This window comes from Vicugna pacos, chromosome 34 (genome assembly GCF_048564905.1).
Source record: "Vicugna pacos chromosome 34, VicPac4, whole genome shotgun sequence".
Taxonomy (NCBI): Eukaryota; Metazoa; Chordata; class Mammalia; order Artiodactyla; family Camelidae; genus Vicugna; species Vicugna pacos.
In genome coordinates, this window is record NC_133020.1 from 5,827,749 (window position 1) to 5,848,483 (window position 20,735).

Here is a 20,735-nt window from a genome sequence, read left to right on the forward strand (position 1 = left end):
AAATAAAAAATAAAAAAATTTCAATTTAAAAAAATTGATACTTTGACCCAGAAATCCCATTTCTAGAAATACATCCTAAGAATTTAACTTGCAAGTGTGAAAACAATACTGCACACAAAGATGTTCTTGGCACTGTTATTTATAATAATGGGGAAATTCTGAATGTCCAACAATAAGAAACGGTTAAGGAAACGGTTGTATGTCCCTTGGGGAGAATATCCTGTGAGTTTAAAATGACAGCCATGGAACACGTCTCAACACAGACAGAAGCTGATGGTCTAATGCTGAGTAAAAATAAAGCAGAACAACAACAACAAAATTTAAAGTCTTCCAGAAAGTTCTCTAAGAAAGCACGTCTTAGAAACTGCTCTCGATTTTGAATGTTAATTGTGGGCAAGTATGCCTTGATGGTTAAAGCTGGGTTTAGGGTTAGGAGAAAGTGTTCCTCCTTGTCCAGTCAAGCCATAACCATTGTTTTCCTTGAGCACAGGATCAAGAATAATAAGACAGTTCCCCTCCTCTCCCATCTTTGGCATACATTTTCAGCTTCAAAGATGGGCTGAGAAACAGGGTTGATAATAGGTAGCGATAATGATAAGCATAGACTGAGCCCTCAGGATGTCCCAGGTGCTGTTTCCAGAACATTACATGAGATACGAGCTCATGTAATCGTCACAAGGACCCTGTGAGTTAGGTGCTCTTAATACTCCCAGTTTATGGAGGAAGGAACTTAGGTAAGGGTCATTAAGGAATCTGCCCAAGTGTTTATAGCTGGAAAATGGTTGCAAAACATAGACTTGGACCCTTAGCAATCTGACTGGCTCTGGATTCTGTGTTTTTAACCAAGGCAGATGGAAGCTCCCTTGAGGATCACATAACACCACCGAGTGCACATCCTCAGAGGGGCTGCTCTGGTCTGCCCCACCGTGACCCCAGTCCCACCTAGAGCTACTCCTTTTCAAAGTGGCTCTTGAGTCCCCCTGAATCACCCTTCCCTTTCCTCTGCCCACCTGGGGCCATTGAGATTGGGAGCAGATGAGTAACTTTAATTTTATTTTAATTTTATTTTCTTCTAAAGAATGTGTAGAAGAAATAATATATAATAAATAATAAATATATAATATATCCTGGGATATATTATCAAAATGAACGTGGGGTTTTCATCCTGTCCCAGAAAAAGCAAGACCTTGTCTAGCCTCCTTGAGAATATCGATTGATGGTTTCCAATTTGTTGGAGTCAAGAGTGTGTGTAATTGCAGGTCCCAAGCAAACAGTAAAATATTTCAGTTCATATGGCAAAGAGTAAAGAAAAAAAGGAAAGAAGAAATGCCAAATATTTATGCTAAAAAGAAACAAAGAGAGTGAGAGATTGAGCAGAGTAACTGGGAGCAAGTCATTTACTCTTGCTCGGCATCAATCTGCTCTTCTCTAAAAGGTTTCCTTCCAGCTCCAAAGCAAAGATTTTAAGATAGGAAGTCAGTGCTAAGGAGAAATATTTGGGAGTAAACTAAAGAAACTGTAGAACATTTTCTTTTCGCTTTTCACATTTTTTCCTTATTGCAATCAAACAAATGTAATACATAACTCATACTGGAAATAGCGAGACTCCTTATGTAGGACTTGAGAGCAGACAAACATTTCTCCTTTTTGATTTCTGTTCAAGGCCCTGATGGCACTTGGAGAAAAATGCACAGACGTAGAGTGTGGATGAGAGTATTAATCTGGGGGTCAAAGAAGAGAAATACTACTTTTAAAAAACATTTTAAAATCTGATAATTTCATTAAAAAAAAAAAGAACCCCACCTGAAGCTTAATTCCTTTTGCAAAAAGGCACACGAACCTTCAGTAAATCCTAGGTTTCCATAGAACACAGTGTACAAAATCCTTGGGCTTCTCTTTAAGCCCCTCATGCGTTTACTCACTCTGACCTTCCAACTCTCCTTAATCCAGAGCTGCTTTTGTGTTGGAGGAGGAAAGAGCACAGAACCCGGCAGGCAGGTATCCTACCCCCACCCGCAGCCCTCACCACCGCGGTGAGGAAAGCAGGAAGGAAAGAAGTGGAAGAGAGTAAACTCGGCTTGGGGTCCAGGGCGGTATTGGCTACGTGGCGTTCTACTCCTGTCGAAGTAATGAGTGTGGCTTGGAGTGTCTGCTGGTGGTCAGACCAGTCCCCATTACATTTCTCCTAAAGGCAGAGGAGGTGCCTCCCCCAACAGGAGAGTTGGCTCATGTCTGTATCTAATGTCGATTTTTAATTCACAGGCGTGCTGTGAATCTAAATCTCGTCTATCTTAGCTCTTCAGAGGACCCAAGGTGTCAGTTTATAGGACTCTGCACTTAGGTTTGGACACAGGAGGCTTGCGTTTTAAGCCTGCTTCCAGCACTAGCCCACGGGGCCTCCGGAGCAGGCATTGTGGCCTGGTAAGAACAGATTAGAAAAGCTCTTCTGCGGATTTTTACCTTCTGGATTCTAGGACTGACGTTGGCTATCTAGACATGGATTCATAAAACTCAAAGATCCCACTTTGCTGTGAGCCATCTTATTGGCCGAGGTCCTGTTTCTGCATGAACCTGAGTCACTGGTTGTGGGCTGGGCTCAGAGCGGATGGATGGGTAGGTAGAAAACAGTTCTGTCAGCCAAACTGGAAGAAAGAAGTCACATGTATCTGTGCAAACACCTAATTTATTAAACCCACCAGGGTCTCCATCCAGAGATGGTGGATTGCCTTTTCCAGGGTGTACTGCCTGTTTTTGGAGGCTGTGATTTTTTCATACTCCGTGAAAGGCTACATGATGTATTTCTTATAACCTGGAGTTACCTGTCCCTACGGGAGTAGGGGAGTGGCCCACGGGGTGGCTCTGGGTCCTAAAAGTCTTACTCTGACCCTGGTATGTCATCCCCCAGGTCAGTAAGCCTCAGGCCTCCCAGGCGCCAGGACTTTAAAGCCCTGATCCAGTTTGCCCACGGAGTAGAGGTCACGGCAGGGGAATAAACACGAAAATATCATCTGAATTGCATCTCTGATGTTTGCAAGGGGCAGAGGGGTTACTGTTTTGTACTTAGGCTCCAGATGATGGAAACTACTAATTTGTGTGTTTCTGCGCCGTGCTTTGCTACAGAAGCTACAGGTGCTACCACTGTTTGCCTGGTTTCCTGTTGCATCCCTGATTTCAGTTGGTTATAGTTTACACTCATCATCGCCATCATCATCATCATCTTCAAACAGTTACATAGCATTGCCCACAGGCACTGCTCTAAATCTATTACAGATAATCATTCATTCATTTGTTCATTCTTCACAAAAATCCTGTTATTCCTTCAAGTGAAGAAACGGAGGCAGAGAGGTAAATGGCTTGCCCAAGGCCACACTCTGGAACTGAAACCCAGGCAGGCTAGTTCTAGAACCATGTTCTTAATGACCATAACAGGTGGCCTCTCAGATACATATGAACACTGAATTCAAAGGGTCCTTAAAATAACATTCTGGGATTCCCCAAGCCTAGTTAAACAGGTCAGTGCTTTTCCATGCCTGTACTTAAAGTATGTAGTCTATTCTTAAGGTTTTTTCCATTAAATTTTATTTTTATTGTTACCTTGAAGTAACAATTTGATATTTCAAATCTACGCCTATCTACTGTCCCTTAATTTCCCTACTTTCGACTCTGTCTCCAAAATTCCCCGAGGCAGAAGTATTTTTAGAGATAGAAGAGGTCACAAGACAAATAAAAAGGGACAGTGACACCATTAGAAGTCTGTTGGTTTGGTAAAGTCCCATGATTTCCAGTGGGAAGAATTTTTTTTTCTTACAACTTTCGGGTAGGATTTGAATGAAGCCATTCTAGAAAAAGAGCTGTGTACTATTTTATTAGTAATCTTCAGATAAGATTATTCAATATTCTGGAGGGCTAGGGGTTCTACAGTTTCCCTTGATAATCTCTTCCATATCTTACACATTCATAGTTAGGAATTTCATTCTGATATGTGTTGTAAATCCCTCTTACGTAGCAAGTTAGCATTCAAAAGGAAGATGGATTTGTAATGACACTTCCATGAGCTATACTGAGCTGCCTTTGAGTCATTCTTGCAGTAAAAGTAGTTCCCATCCATTTCTGGATGCAGGCTGTATTCAGATAAAATGGAAACTACCCAATTTTCTCACCTGAGGTAGACTTGAACTCCACTTTGTCTCCTGGAAATAAGAAATGATAAGAAACAAATTTTTCTGTATTATTTCAAGGTTGACGGGATTTTCAAATTACATGCCCTAAAATTTTTCCCTGTAATATAGGTGTGTAGCTCTCACTTCTCATGGGTGTTTGGGTTTGAAATCCTGGTAGAAGTCACGCTTCTTAAGCCAGAATGGAAGCCCCCTTCTACTCTCAGCTTTTTCTAACTCAGTGAGCCAAATATGATGAGACTCAAAGCCACCTTTGCATACAAGACTGTGCAGAGCAAAATTTCTCACGTGTGTAGTTTGATGGCTGCTGTCCACAGATCCATGCATTGAACTCTGTGGACTGGTGCCTGGTACAGAGGCATTGAGGACATGGCAGGGGCTGCTGAGCGCAGGGAGGTGGCCCCTCACCTCGTCTCTCCAGGCTTCACAAGACAGTTGGAGATGGCTGCACTCCATCAAGTTCAGGAGGGACCCTTTCTGAAAGCTTTGCTGAGGGCTCACATGTTACCGAGCAGGGACAGAAATGTGCCTCCACCTGAAACTGATCACATAGCTGGTCCCAGGTGAGAAAATGTCAGCTGCAGGAAGAAATGAGCAAGCGCTTTGAGGGTTCCCTGAAAGACGATGAGGTCCACGGGGAAGAGAGAGCAGGCCAGAGCGGGCTGTCCCTCTCTGTCTCTCCTGCTCCTCTCCCCAGGGCTGCTGTGGCAGCAGAACCAGATGGAAATGTCACCAAATGCAGAGTTTTATCTGTCCTGGTCTACACCTCTGCCTTATCCAGTGAGAGTTCCTTGGCTACACCATGCAGAGGTTCTTTTTACTTTTAGTTGAATCTTAAGAGGCATATTTTTTTCTAGAGGTGCTAGCTTAAAGTAATTACTAGAATTCCCAACAGGGCTAATCAGAGATTCACAGAAAATAAAGATGGAGGAGAAGACCTCACCCAGTGGGTTTCCATCATTCTGCTCAGAAGGCTCTTGCAGTCCAGGGCAGTTACCACGGTTCTTGGCATTGCAGACTATGAATAGGAAATAATATTAACAAATCTCTGCCCAGTGAGATAAGAGAAACTGATTTCATTGCCTGGGTCTCTCTCCTCTGGTGACCAGATACCTTCCATTTTCATCAGCCGTTTATCAAAATCCGATTAGTAGAAGAATCACCAGATCAGAATTGTTTATGCCTGTCTCTCCATCTTGAATTACAAATGACTTTCTCGTTGAGCAAAATACTGTGACCTATAGATGAACCGAGCTTTGTATTTCCTGCACCTTGTCCTGAAATGACGATTCCCCGAAGACCACAGTCGTTAAGTCTCGGTGTTGATCATTGATCTAAGATAGGTAGGTGAGGCTCCTCCATGAGGGCTGTAGGTACGTGGGGAGTAGATTGTATCTTCGTGATAAGTCGTAAGTCACTAATGGGTTATTCTGAGCTCTCCCGAGTGGAAGACAATGGAGCATTTAGTAGGTTGTGCCGTTACGTAAGACATCTCTTTCCAAACAAAGAGGAGGCAGGACACCCAGCCAAGGACTGCGCGCAGGAGGCTGTGTGGTCTGGTGGTTCCAGGGAGGGACGCGGGGCCAGGGCTTCCTGGGTTCAGCTACCAGCCGAGACTCTGACTCAGGGGGAGCGGAGCCAAGTCTCTTGGCTCGAGGCGGAGAGACTGTAAAACCCAAGAGAGAAAACCGCAGGTCTGTGCTCAAGGACTCTGGGGGGAAAGCACATTTTGGAAATTAAAAAAAATCACCCTATTCAGTTACAATTTGGGCCTTTTTCAACAAGAAATGAGCATTTTTTCCCTGCTTTTTGCCTGACACGTCCTCCTCCCGGCAGCCGTGTGAAGCCACGCCAGGCTCCGAGGGTGTTCTGTGTGGGATGAGCAGAGGAGCCCGGGGGTCCGAGCAAAGTCGGTCAACCTTGGTGAGTTGTCACAAGAGATGCTCAGGGAGCCAGGCACTGGGGGCCCCCGGTTCTGCATGGACTGTCCCCTCTGCTCCCTCCCTCTGCCCTCCACAATCAAGAGCCCCCCGAGACGGCGGGCGGCGGAGGCGCTGCCCGCAGACGGCTGCACACCGCCCCGCGAGGACGCCGAGCGCGCGTTCGCTCGGCTGGAACCGGCGGCCGGTGCCTCCGCGGACGCCGGAGCCGGGCCCGGGGGAAGTGCTCTCCAAGGCCCGCCGGCTCTGGAACTGCTTCCTCCCCCCAGAGACGGGGGTGGCTGCCTACACGGTTGGGCTTGAAGGCCAGCGGGGCATGTCTCCCCTCCTTGGCATCCTGCCTCATTTCTCTGGACCTGAGAAGTTTTCTGATCTTTAGGAATATCCTATGAAAATGAAAGCCATGTTTTTAGGGATCGCTGCGTTTCAGGCCTTCACCCCCAGCGCCAGAGCTGACAACCCCTTAGCGGAGTCTCCTAGACATGGGCCAGGCAGGAAGGAGGGGCAGGTTTTGCTGTGGAATTAGGTGTGGGGGGAGCAGTCTCTTCTCTGGTAGACAGTCCAGGAAGGAGGTGGCCTTCTTGGTCATTGGACCCAGAGCTGCCTGGGACAACTTTAAACTCTGGCCCCTGTGGGTGTGAGGGAGGTACCAGGATGGTTGCTCTTACTCCAACCCAAGCTTGGCCAAATGGAATCCAGGTGTTCACTTGTGGGCCCCTCGTCCAGCCCCCAAATACACTCAGGACATCGCTCCTCCCTCCATTTGTCCAAAGACACGTTCCCAGCCACTTAAATAGCCAAGCTCCCTGCCCATGTTCTAAACTTCTCTGCATTAAAATAAATAAGCTTGCTCTCTCTCTCTCTCTTCAACTGTAGAACCATTCTTTGGTCATTTTTGTTGTAATCTAGAAAGAAATTTAATAAAAAATTGGAAGTCTACTTTTGGCCATAAAGCTATCTGAGGGAACACTGCCTATTTTTGTAAGAATATGTGAATTCTATCCTGAGTGAAAGAGAAGGAAAAGTAATCGACTAGTAAGGCTAGTGACAACTTTAATCCCATAATTTTTCAGACTCTGGGTCCTCTGCTCCTGACGATTTGCTCTGGCTGGCACACCACCTTCACACCCTCCTGGCTAACCAACAGTCTACTACACACTTGCTTAGGAGGACCAGTTGGGGGTGAGTCTCATGAGATTACAGTCAACTTCTCTGATCACAAGTGCCACTGGTTCCTGTGGTCCTTGAGAGTCACCCTCCGGCTGTCTACCAGCACACCTGGTTGGAAAAACAACACATGGAGTTTCTGGGGAGAAGGGTTTGGGTAGAAAGTCAAATAGTAAACAGAGCATCTCACCCAGAGAGAGGTGTACCCAAAGTGTCCACGTTCTGAGACCCCAGACTGCCTGCTAACCTCTCATTGTTCAGCCCCTCCTCAGATACCATCCAAGCCTCCTCCACAATTCTTGTGGCAGCATCCGGGGGACCCCTGCCTCCCTCTCCAGCAGACTTCCATGCAGAAGAGAAGGAGCCAGCGCAGGTCCCACAAATGAATCTCCAGGACTCCTCATCCCCTGCCCAGTTAGGGGGTCCTGTTAAACAAAAGGCTTCATATCTCAGTTGAAATCTTATATTTGGATTATTGCCCCCAAGAACAACAGATGGGTATATATTCCACATTCCTTTGATTAAAGGATCTTTCTGATGACCTTTCCAAATAAAGAAGACATCTGCGAAGGATCCGTGCTTTGGAAGGGATCAATAACAGAGAAATATTTGTTGGAAAGAAATGGATGAATGAATTATTGTCTTCAAGATGGCATCCCCACACATTAATTTTATTTTCATTCACTTACAATCTGAATTTTAAAAGTAAAAGGGCTGAATTAGCCCTTTATAAAGACTAATTTATAAAAGATGAATCTGTAAAATGAAAAAATAACAGCAATGTGTCATGAACTATAAAGATAGATTCTATCAAGGAGAAAAAGTAGATTTCTGGCTGAATATTTCTAATAAATAAATTTGCCACAAATTTAAAGGTTCATATGTATGTTTCCCATCCAGCCTGGAGAATGCAGCCCCAGCTGGTGTTTTCTGACTGTACTCTAAACCTTTTTAAGATTCTAAAATGAGAATCAGTGACCCACAGAGTCAAGCTTGTTAAAGATGCTTGATAATTGTTTTTTAAATAAATGAGGGACTGTGCATTACACCTAACATGTACCAAAGTTCAATAAAGTTTCACTTTTAAAAGTTAGCATTAAACGTGCTTCTGTTCCATTAAATTCAAAGCGATATGAAAATCAAGAGAAATGTCTCAGCTTCTATTTCTGCCTGAGAGAAGGTGGCCACATTCAAGATACGTAAACCAACAAATAGGCTTCCAGCCAACACATGATTCCACGCACATCAGTAAGGGTTGGTGCGCTCTTATTTTAAAAGCAGAAGTTCTGTTTGAAGTCCATTTGATAATGTTTCTGGTTTATAAAAAGGACATCTTAGAAGGGGATAGAAAATCAGAGCCACTTTTCTAGCTGGATGTGGGGACGGGAGCCTGCAGCAATGAGAAGGCTCTGCAGCAGAACTCAGCGAAGAAAGGAGGAGACTGAATGTTCATTAAGCCCCCTCCTCCAGGAGCCACTTTGCTAAGTGCTATTTCACTTAACCTTTCCCATGATGCTATGAGGCAAGAATGTTTCTCTCCTTTTTACAAATGAGGAAACTAAAATGGTGTGTTCCAGGTCACCCAGCCAGCAAGCGGCCATCAGATTTCCAACCGTATGACCTGCAGCCTTAACACCAAGGGCAGGAAGCCCAGCTCGGCATGTGTGTCCTAAATCATTAACCCTTTCCTTTGGCATTCTACCAGCTTTTCTAACTAAATTAGAGAAAAGGTACCACTGCATTTTATAGTATGATCAACTATTTAAGTTGCCACAGACTTGGTAAGAAGGAACCCTTGTTTTCAGATTTGAAATGGAATAGGCTGGCTGCTCTTCTATATAATTAAATGTTGAATATGACTGAACATGCAACACTTAATAAGTAGCCCGTTCTCCAGGCCAAATGTTACTTGACATTAATAGATATAAATGAGGATCAGCATTCCAAGTATTTTCTGCAAAAATTTTTTTACCAGCTCAGGCTCCCTTTGCCTGGGTAGCATTTGCAACCGTGCCTTCCACGATGGGTGCAGTGTACCAAGATAGAGACAGTTCTTGGACCAAAGGAGTCAAAGTGCGTACTAGACCTCGTCTACTCCAAAACCAGATTTTTGAAGTAAACACTCAGCTGAGCGATTGTATGTAGACCACTTCATGTGCAATGTGTCATCACTCTAAAGCACATCGACACACGGTGTTTTCAGAGATTATGAAAATTTTATTAACAAAGAAAATCTGCATCATCCGCATTCCCCTGAAAAACAACCACCTCAGACGGGTAGAAAACACTTCTTTTATTCACTATACCCTCAAAGCCAGCAGAATGAAACCACAACACCAAAGCATAGTCCAATATTTTGGATCGGGTTGATCGTTTGAGATAATTAAATACTAGAAAATTAGATCGTTTGAGATAATAAAATACTAGAAAATTAGATAATAAAATCAGTCAAGGTGTTCATTTCCCAGGCTGAGGCTTTATCCAAACAAATGATTCCACTGTGAGTCAATATACGTGGCCATCAGCTCTTTGTAACACTACCCTGAATATACACGGCATACATCTAAACTCATGATGGATCTCCTTGAGAACAGTAAGACCTGAGGGCCAGCATGATTTACAGAAATGTACGGCTACGGAGCAATAGTTCAGTGACAATCACTAGAACATGTAAAAGGTGTGCTTCATGATAGAATGTGATTGGTTTCTCAGGGCAACTTTTTAGTTCATTTCTGATTATCATTAAGTGATCTACTGCTGTCCCTCATAATCTCCCTTGGATACTCTCCATCCCACCCTTTACTGAAAAAAAAAACTGTAAACATATTCCAGATACACTGCGTATGCAAGAGAGGAAGTATGAGAATATTAACAGATTCTGACGTCCTGGACACATATATTGGGTCCTCGCTGTCCAAACGCACTGAAGTCTGCAGCCGGAAAGCCCTCAGAAGAGATCCTACGGAGGTTTAACTCAAGGAGGGAAAAGAGTTAGGCCTGTTACTTGACTACAGTTTCCAGGGCCTGGTGTAGCTCTATTTTTAGGAATGGCTCCAAGGAGCTGCCTACACAAATTTGGATGGAGCGAGGCAGGCACAGATGGTGGTCACGTGAAGGCGCAGACGGATCGTGTGGGCTCCCTTACACAGTCTGCACATTTAGGCTGCTGTGTTCCTCCTATTTCAAGTGCTGCCAAGTCCCGGCTGTTATCCTCCTTTTTTTTTTCCAAAGTCTTGATTCATTTAATTCTCCTGAAGGAGGTGGGAGAGGAGGATGATTGCGCAAACCTTCCTGTTTTATGGTTTAGATGAGACAGTCACCATCTTGGCGCCTTGTCAGATTTCAAATGTAACATTTTGCTAAAGTGTAAAGCTGTGTATCTGTTCCTTTTCTGTTGCCATCACTGTAACTTCAATATTTGCAAAACACAACCCCAAAATACTTCAAATCCAGCCCAAAGCAGTTTGTTATTCATGCGACACAATTCTCACACGTATCAATACACAGTGAGTTTGCAGCACAGAAATCTTGACTTCTTTTCCTTTTTGATTTTATTTTTTGTTTCTTCTTTCACTTATGATTTTTTCTTTCTTTAGGGATTTAAGAATTATTCGATCACACAATAGCAAAATCCCTGCTATATATGCATCATATATATATATATATATATATATATCCTGATTATTATCAAGCTTATCACCACACCAGCTCTTAGTGGCTGCATTATTTAGAAAAAGGAAGCATGTAAGCTAGAGTTATTCTGCCATTTGAACTACCCTGTGAATCGCCTGTGAAGCATAGAGCACCTTAATGTTGTGCGGAATTTAATATTCTGATACAAAAAAATTGTAGTGTTTGCTATAAAAAGTTAAGGTATTCAAGGTGTGCTTGCAGGAGCGCCTGATTCATAGTAATTAGCATTAAAGCTCTAGTTTCTCACTCTTTAAAGAGCCAGCAGATTCTCACTCTTTTTTTTTTTTTGGTAGGAAACTGTCAGAATCAAGATGGATTCAATTATTGAGATTTTTTAAATTTTATTTTATTTTTATGTATTTATTTTTAAAAATTTTTGGTGGGGGGAGGTAATTTATTTTTATTTATTTATTTATTTTAATGGAGGCACTGGGGATTGAACCCAGGACTTTGTGCATGCTAAGCACACACTCTACCACTGAGTTATACCCTCCTCCCGAGATTTTTTTCTTTTAACAGAGACCAAAGTATTTTTTCAGGAGTCTTGGTGTTGAGTTGATGTAATTTGTGTGTGATCAAATCTTTGCTCCAGAATCTGATCCACTAAGTTCCCGAATGTGCATTCTTGGCCTGAGCTAGTGTGTAGGAAGGCCATATTTAAAGCAAGCCAATACATAAAAAGGTTTTAACATCTGTTAATCAAGTGTTTTATCTGGAGGGCATAAAAAAATTTACAATCCTCCAACTAACTTATTTAACATTTCCCTTTTTATTTGGATATTTATATTGTGTAATAATTGACACTATCATCACAACTGATGGAATTATTCATCTATCTTAAGGCAAACAAGGAAAGGATTTTCTTTTAGAGTAGAATTTAATGATTAGTAAACATATGTCAATAGGCAATGAGGAGAAGCAAATTAAGCTCAATTATTGTCTTGAATTTCTGCTCTCAGCAGAGCATACTGATAAAAGTTTTTAGTAACATTTATGCTACATGAATTTGCATTCTGAGCTCCTTCCTTAAAAGACTGATATTGTTCCAAATTTAATGATAACAATAATTAGAAAAAAGTCTTCCCATCACAGGGTACTTGTGCTGTTTTAAGTCACAGTGACTGAAAAAACCAAACAAAAAACTACCCTCCAAGTCAATGGTCAAATGTTCAAATGAGGACTTCAAAACACTGGTTTAAGTCTCTAGCTGACTGTGCATACAAATAAGTAATAGAATTCCATATCAGATACAGTTTCATGAATGGGACACATCAACACTAACCAATCTTCCTCCAAAGTACTTAGCTGCCAAGAGAGATACTTCACAACATATCACAAAAGTGCCATTTGTATAAACATTTCCCATGATGAATGCTCTCGGTTTTGTTTAAGTGAGTATTTTTAACCTGAGCTATTAATAAAAAAATTTTTTTTTCTCCCTTGTAAAGCTTGGCTTTCAGAAGAAAGGATCTTTAAGCCTCCTCTCTTGTGAGAGTAATTTCTCCTAATACCGCCGGTGCTACGGAAATACAGCCAGGGCTCATTAAATAGACTTCTGAGCATAATTATAATTAACAATTAGCTAGAAATTAGTTTTAACGACTTGTTTTAGATGACGGAATAGAAGCATAATGTAATTATTTTTAAACCTTCTACATCATTAGAAGTACGACTACCAACTTTCAATTATTGAGAGGCAGACAATCATCCGAAGCATTTAGTAAGTTACAGATTCAAAGCAAGGGCGCGGAGAAGAGGCCGCCGCCCCAGTCCAGGTGTTTATAATTATTTAGCCTTTTGCAAAGTCTCTTTCTTTTTTACTCTGCTCTTTTAAGCTGTTTCATGCCTTGAAATCATCCTACCAGGGGAAAAAAGAGAGTCATCCTGGCGGTTCAGCTCTTCCCCTGCCCCCTGTCTTTCTCAGAGTTGTAGGGACGATCATGGCGGAAGGTGGGAGGCCTGGAGGAAGATGCTACAAAATTTAGCAAGTGGGCCTGAAACTGTCCAAGTCAAACTGGACTAACAGGGAAGATTATATAAATGATAGATAAAATGTGTATTAGGAATCCACTCCAGACTCTAACAATAGATCTACAACATTCTTTCCCTGTTCTGTGTTCTTTTAATACTCCCAAGGCAGCTTGGAGCTGAAGGATTTTTTAAAAATACCATGGAAACTTAAGGAACTATTCTTTCCTTTCCTGAAAAATATAAAAATATTCATTTAGAACAGTGATTATTTTTCATTGTCAAAAGCTAATTTTTTTCTTCCTTTCTTATCTCTTTTTTTTTTCTTAAAAAAAAAATCTCAGCTAGTCAGTGTGCTCTTCTCTCTCCCACCTTTGAGCAAGAATGTTAGACCTTTTGCTGCTGACTTTCAGAGGGTGTCGGGGAACATATCCTGACACCCACGTAAAAGACCTGGTATCTGTGTTTCCACATCACAAAGCAGGCTAACAAGCACACAAGACCGCAGACCAAGTTCATAATCATCTGGATGAGCAAGAACAGTTTGAAAGTGCCGGTGATGCTGGCACAGTCGGTCACATCCCGGTACACGAAGGTCCTGCTGAGGGGCTCAGAGGAGGGCAGTTTGCACTGGCAGGAGTCGAGCGTGGTCCCGCAGGTAAACTGTGTGAGCTGTGCATAGTGGTGGGCGGCAAACGCCACGGCCAGCACGCAGACCACCAGGCCAAAGGCGCTCAGCACAAAGTAGAGCAGCTGCAAGAAAGCAAAGAAAACCATTCCAGTTACAGAGAGCACTGCATGACTCTTGACAGAGCTAACGAAGGGAAGCTGTTCCCTCTCAGAAAGTTCCCCGAGGGAGGGGCTGTCTCTCCTCCAAAACCCGGTACCCAAGACGTGGAAATGGCTTGTTAAGCTTTGTGAGTGAGGAGCGAGCTCTGATCGTAGTCTCATTTGTCGTACAGATGTCGGGTGTTTTTGTGAATCAAGCCAACAATATTAGCTTGATTTGAGGATGTTCGTGTATGGATATAGCAGGCAGCTTAGATGCATCCCAAATATGAGCGCCATCCCTGAAAGCCATGCTGGGCTTGTTTTGACCTTAACCACTGCTGGTGTAAAGACTGAACCAAGGTTGGGGAGGTTGGGTATAGCTCAGTGGTAGAGCGCATGGTTAGCTTGCACAAGGTCTTGGGTTCAATCCTCAGTACTTCCACTGGGGGAAAAAAAGACTGAAATGAGACTTGGAAGCAAAGGACAAGTTTCTTCAATGTAAACACTGTGTTGGTCAAAATTGGCAATGATTGGTCAACTAGCAATATGGGTTAATAAAAAAAGACTATGTTCGATGCAGTGGTTGCTGAAGTGTGTCCAGGAATGCCAGGATCACCAGCGAGAGGTAGCTGGGAGAGCAAAAAAATTTATGGCTCAAGAAGGCAGGCATCTTGATGCCAGATTCATCACCTGCAAGTCTCATCCCAGGTTTCCCTATAACCATGTAGTTCTAGAGAATAAAAATAAACTGCAAATGGTCCCTCAGCCACCAAGATTCTGAACACTGTTGGCCTATGTGTTAGCCTCAGAATGGAAAAGTCTAGTTAAAGTTCTAACTGTGCTACTAGGGAACCATGGAATCCCTGAACAGCTCAGACATTTATCCTACATCCGAAACATTTGATCAAAAATTGTGAGTGTGTGTTGACATGGCCACAATTTAAACCATTTTACAGATTTTAAGAAATTGTCCTGCGATTGGACTTCTCTGCTGGAAACCTTTCTCTTAATGGTCCAGTCTTCTGAGGGCCAAATGAGGAACGCAGTCCCCAGCTGTTGGGGCTAGTGTCCCGGGCCCAGTTCTTAGTGCCAGATTTACATTCCCACAGTCCAGGGTTGCTGGTAGAGCAGTTCTGGTGAACATGAACTTCTCCAAGGAAGATAAGTCCCTTCCAGGTTCAGATTAAAGTTGCTCTGAAAAGATTACGCCCTCCCACCACCTCCAACGAAATGCAACTCAAAATAAAAACATAAGTACAAGATTATAAAATATGTGTATCTAAGTCCTCCAGATGAGTGATTTTCTGCACAGGGACAATTTCAAGTGTTTTCAAGTTTTCAATACTTAAAAATTTAGTTTTGCTTTCTTGAGTGGGGTGTGTGTGTGTGTGTGTGTTGGTGCGCTGAGCAAGTGTCTGGTCTGCTTGGAAGCTTAACTGAGGGCACCACAGGAACAGAGAGGAACTAGTTAAAGCCGTTTTGTCCTAACAGGGCTGCACAAGCAGGGGATGCATGGATTCTTTGGACCTTCTCATCAAAGATATCTTAAACACACATACTCCTTTTCACTTTCAAATCATTTGAAGGATTGTCACATATAGCCCACGTTTCTCCATCTGTGAAACAGTCTATTGAAACATCTTCTATCTCAAGGACATAACAAGGGTAACTTACAGCCAACATATTTTGTCTCTCTTGGAGGAAGGGAACCAGAAAAACACAAAGTGACCCCATTTTAAAATTTAAAATGGAAACATTTGATTTGTGACATTGAATGCATCACCTGCCCATCCCCAAAATTTTCAGTGGCCATATTTTCTGCAAAAAAAAAAAATGTAGTTCTTAGGCTAAAAAGTATGGATTTATTTTGTGGGGCTATTAGAGCAGAATGTTTGAAATATTCTGGGTTGTTTTAAAATATTCAGGCCTGATGAGTGACTTTAAACTCTTAATGCCAAGGGCCAAATTAAGTTGTGTGGGGTGCGTTGTGCATGTCTGCCCACTGCAGTTGCATTTCCAGTGTGAGTGGCAAGGAACTGGGAACTATTTGCTTCTGATAACATGGATACATCAGTGACTCTACCAGCAGGGAAGGCCCAAATTAAAGGGATAATTTCCCACCTGAGAGTCCTCTGCTTCGTAGAATGGCCCCAGTTGGAGTTTTCTCTACACATTTTACTGCCATCAATGGATGAGACTGACAAAGTCTTGTCATAACCCTCCTACCTCCAACACACACACACACACACACACACACACACACACACACACCTCCTTAGAGAATTTCTATAACATTCACTGTGGCACTGTCTTGAAACAATGACAATAATCCTTCATTCTCAATCTGTAAATAATTCAAACAGTTGCAAAAAATATTCTCTTATAATCATCACAACAATCCATTTGCTGAAATGTGAGTTGTGTCTGTTTTTAAAAAATAAACTTTTGGCTCAAAAGATTTGCCTAAGACATTTAACAAGTGAACAGCCATGTGTAGGGTGATGGTAACAGGCACCAGCTGGAGAATCAGGCCACCTGAGGTGGGATCCTGGTTCTTCCCTCCTTAACTACAAACCTTGGGCAAATTAATCAGTCCCATGCGTACCTCTGTTTTTTCACCTGGCACCTACCTCACAGGATTATTAGAAGGATCAAAAGAGCTGTTACACGTAAAAGGCTTAGAACGGTGGCTGGTACACAGTGGCGCTACTTCAGTGTTGTGAAATAGATAAATTAGGAGAGGTGGACAGAGCTGCCAGTTCTCTGGACTGTTGTTAGGACACCAACCCTGGTGCTTTGTCTTGTTCCATCTCATGTGGGAGGAAGAGCGCACACTTGACTTGTGGAAAGGACGTCAACGTTTACGCAAACAGAGATTGCCCCGTTTGCATGGAGCATCTTACATGCGCTAGAAGCCTCGAGAGCACCAAGAAGAGCCATGCCCCTCGGCTCCTTTGAATCTGAACACATGTTCGTCGGTGCATGTCTCCCACGTTGGGATTCTGCTTCTCCCACGGCTTGAAAGCATCAGGCCAAGTAAACAAGAGTGAGCCGCAGAATCAAGTTTCTTATCCGTTTCAAGACGTGAATGTAACTTGATCCGCCAAAGCCTGCGGACTACGTCTGACGCGCTGGAGAATTTTTTTTTTCCTTTTAACTCATCTGACAGCAGCAAGATTCTGGGTTAGAATCTGTAATTTAAAATCAAGTGGCTTGTTTTACCTACACGGCACTAAGTAAACTGTCAATGGAAGTGTTTACGATGACCTTGGGAAAGCGAGCAAACAAACCCCGAGAGCGGCGGGGCTCGGGACGCGTGCGTCTCGCCCGTGTCAGCCCAGCCCCAGCGGCCGGCGGAGGCGCGGCGCCCCCGGCGCTTATGTAACGGCGGCGCCCAGGCGCGCCCCGCGCTCGCGCCTCTAATTGGTACCCGGCTGCCGCTTCCAACGCGGGGTGACTCCGGGAGGAGGGCGCCTCGGCCTCGATTTAATTACCTCCCCGGTGGCAGGCAGGGTAAGGCCCCCCTGCTGCCCGCTGCAGGAGGGGGCGGTGGCGGCAGCCCCGGGGGGCCTCCTGGAGTGGGCACCGGGCAGTTGCGCCTTCCGAGCCCTCGGGGCGGGGAGGTGGGGGGATGTGTCCCGGAGTGTTTCCGCAAGCACATGAATCGGACACGTTTCTGCAAATCACCAAGGTGAGCCCCGAGAAAACAGGGCCACGAGGATAGGAGGGAGGCCCGATCTGCGGCCAAATGGCACGCGGAGTCCAGGAGCAGAGCCCAGGGAGAAAGATGGACAGCGCCGGGGCTTACAGGGCCTGCCAAAGGGCTGGAGAAGGCTGAAAAGACAAGCCCCCGCGGCTATTGTCTGCGAGAAAATGGAACTCGTGTGTGTGTGTGTGTGTGTGTGTGTGTGTGCGCGCGCGCGCAGTGAAACACTGTCATCACCCCCTGATTGCTTGCCTGGCTCTCCGGGCGTTCAGCAGAAGGAAATAAATTCTCCAACAAGGCTTGGGCCAGAGTATCAACACATGAGCACTAAAATGCGATTATGCTGGTGAGAAACACCACATGAAGATGCATTGCATTCCCTCCTTCCTACCCTAAATGATGTGAGAAGCACAAGGGAAGTCCACTGTGACCTGTTGTGCCGTTGGAAACCCTGGAGATTGACTGAAGCTCATTTTCCACCTGAAGATAATACAGCGGGCACCTTAGAGAGCTGGCAGGATGCATCACTAAAGGTCACATCCAGAGGAAGAGAAAGTGCCTCTATATTTGTCAATGTCTGTCACAGGTGGGGAAAAGAGACAGCTAATGAGATCTTCCTGGTGGGGAATTCTCACCCTGACTGACATTGGCAGTGACTTTTTATTTTATTTTTTAATTTTTTTTTTCTGGCCTTGCTCCTGATTTTAAGTGCAGACATTGAGATGGCTTTGGAGGCCTCTGTGAAGATAATGCTGTTGCCTCTGGTGTTTCCTGGGATCATGGAGGGGGGGGCGAGGAGGGGGATAAGGACATCTCACATAAACTGATGAACCGACTCCAGAGCTCTTTTTACCTGGTGAATGAAGTTCCCGTAATAAAACAGGACAATTCTTACTAGGATTTCTGCCTTTTAAAAAAATCATCACTAAGCCTTCCTGTTTAGTCAACCCTGTACAAAAACAAAAGACCAAAAAAAAGTAAACATGGACTGATGTCTGCTCCATCTGGCCTTCTTTTAAGGAACACCCTCAGACAGAAAAAGTGCAATTTCCAAGTAGGGGCATATTCACCAAAATTTTAACTCTATCAATTTTTTTTAAAATGTCATCCATTAACTTTTTCATTTAGAAAAGTTACATCTAACTATTGGAGAACATCTCAAAACTGAAGGAAAAAACTAGAAAATGTAGCTATAATCCCACTATTCACAGACAGTTTTTTTTCTATGCACATAAGAGCCATTTTTAAAAAAAATTTCTGTAGGATCACACCATACATTTTGTGTAGGCAGGGTTTTTAGCTAGTTAAAATAATTTGAATTTTTTCACTAATTATTCTTTTACAACATGATTTAAATACATATATAGGGATCAGCACCTTGCTTTTTTATATCAGCTGTTTTTACGTCAATATACTAGAATATACTAACATCTTATTTTCTGCATCTTTGTAATTTACAAATGATACAGTTAACTTACTCTTATGCTTTATGCTTTCTTGTTTTAGTGAACAAAGGCATATCCAGTTTTTAATGTGTTTTCTTGCAGAAGAAAAGTAAACAATGTGAGTAGACAAAAAAAAAAACAAAACACCAAACAAACACTACAGAAAGCTTTTTGTTCTCCGCTACAGGAGTTGAAAGAAAATGTAGGAATTTGATTTCTGCTAGCTCTGATTGCTGAGTGGGGTATTTATCTCCCTAAACTCAGAAAGGGTGTGTCTATGTCTCCCTTCAGAGCACATTCTACTGGGCAGTGAAAATGCTGTGTACTTGAATTGGCTCCAACCAAACACACTGTCTCTAACAGTAAAAAAGACATTCACAGGAAAGACACACACTTGCTAAACCATGCTTATCCCGACCTCCCTCCTTTGCCCTCAGACTCTTGCCACAGATCATTTGGATGCACCCAATGTACTTTTTCTGTTTCAGTGATCCCACCTACAAGGGGAAATACATTTAGACGGCTTCACTATTAAAACATTCTAAACAAAACTCCAAGATAGGGAAGTGGGCACTGATATAGACACCGTTTCCCTGGCCAAGTGTTCTGTTGAACTGATGAATTTTCAATATTCCTTTTAAGGGCATTGGAGGACAGACATCATATGCTCCATGCCAACCCAGTTCATGGAAATGAAGACTGTTAAAAAAAAAATCAGCATTACCTTTGGGATCTGGATGAATGCCCTCCTCAAACCTTTTTTTTTTTTTTTTGGCCTGCCTACAAATGCAATTTCTAGAATAATCAGATCTACCACTTCTTAAAAAGCTCTCCTTTATTTTGTACTTGTGTTTCTCTCTATGCGTCGATAAAAGAGAAAGAAAAATGACAACTTACTTTCATGGCAAACTGGATACATGTCCGTTCGTCAACTTGATACGAGACACAAAGCATAAACAAACCCAGATAGGCCACTAGGCAGACCTGCAATGGAGAACAGGGATGAAGGGATGTTATCAGGGCAAGTTGTGCATTCTAATGACATCAATCTCTGTGTCTTTCACCAGTAACATCCTTCTTATCGGGGTGTTCATTTCATTTGCTTATCTTTATGTGCTATTTTTTCTCAGCTTGTGGAACAGAGTTTTAAAAATAGGCAAATCAATTTATTTCAGTGTAGCCAGCATTTATTAAGTCCTTTTGACGTGCCAGGTGCTATACGAGGTCCTTCAGCACACACAATGCTGAACAGAATTTCCTCAACCTCCGTAAGTGCAGTCCAGTCCAGGCCAAGATGAGTGCCCACACTGTTCTAAGGCAGGGCATTAATGTCAAATGCTATTCAGAGAAGTACAAAAAAGAGGGGGAAAAAATAACATGGAGTTGGGTGATTAAAAAAGCCTTTACTAAAGAGGTGGATTTGAAATGGTCCTTGAAAGAGATGATGGTAATAATGATGACTAACTGTTACTGAGTGCTTACTTTGTCCTGTGGCTTTTCTAAGGGCTTTGTATGGATTTCCTCGTGTTATCAGCACAAAATGCTATGAAGTAGGTGCAATTATGATCCTTATGTTATAAATGAGGAAACAGAAGCACGAAGCTAGTAAGTGATGGGACCAGCACTGAACCAGGTAGCTTGGGGGAATCAGCGAGGAGGCAGGAGGGCACAAATTGTGGGGAAAGAATAACAAACACGTACCCCACAGTTGAAATAACAAAATATGGAGCCAGAAAGGCAGGCTGAAGATCTGGGGACGCGGTACTGGTTTAGGAAGTAGTGGGGCTCCCTTGAAAATTTTTGAGCAGGGGAATGGCATGATTCAAGACACGTTTCAGGAAAATGAGCAGCAGTGGCGGGTGGGTTG

The 20,735-nt window shown here is 43.2% G+C and overlaps 1 protein-coding gene and 1 long non-coding RNA gene across 4 annotated transcripts in view; one reads left to right on the forward strand and one right to left on the reverse strand.

Annotated features, from left to right (window-relative positions):
* The first annotated feature begins 5,755 nt into the window (after nucleotides 1-5,755).
* LOC140691231 (uncharacterized) lies at nucleotides 5,756-7,772 on the forward strand. The gene is made up of 4 exons (XR_012066797.1): nucleotides 5,756-5,872; nucleotides 6,015-6,101; nucleotides 7,192-7,300; nucleotides 7,547-7,772. It is a non-coding gene; the product is annotated as an uncharacterized lncRNA (long non-coding RNA).
* A 1,791-nt stretch (nucleotides 7,773-9,563) lies between these two features.
* The window catches only part of SSPN (sarcospan), a 104,704-nt gene continuing 93,532 nt past the window's right edge, over nucleotides 9,564-20,735 (reverse strand). For all 3 annotated transcript variants that reach the window (XM_072954568.1, XM_006199948.4, XM_072954570.1), the window contains exons 2-3: nucleotides 19,766-19,852; nucleotides 9,564-13,699 (exon numbers count right to left, since the gene is read on the reverse strand). In XM_072954568.1, coding sequence (XP_072810669.1) covers nucleotides 13,334-13,699; nucleotides 19,766-19,822 — 423 coding nt within the window. In that variant the 5' untranslated portion in view covers nucleotides 19,823-19,852 and the 3' untranslated portion in view covers nucleotides 9,564-13,333. The remainder of the gene's footprint in view (nucleotides 13,700-19,765; nucleotides 19,853-20,735) is intronic.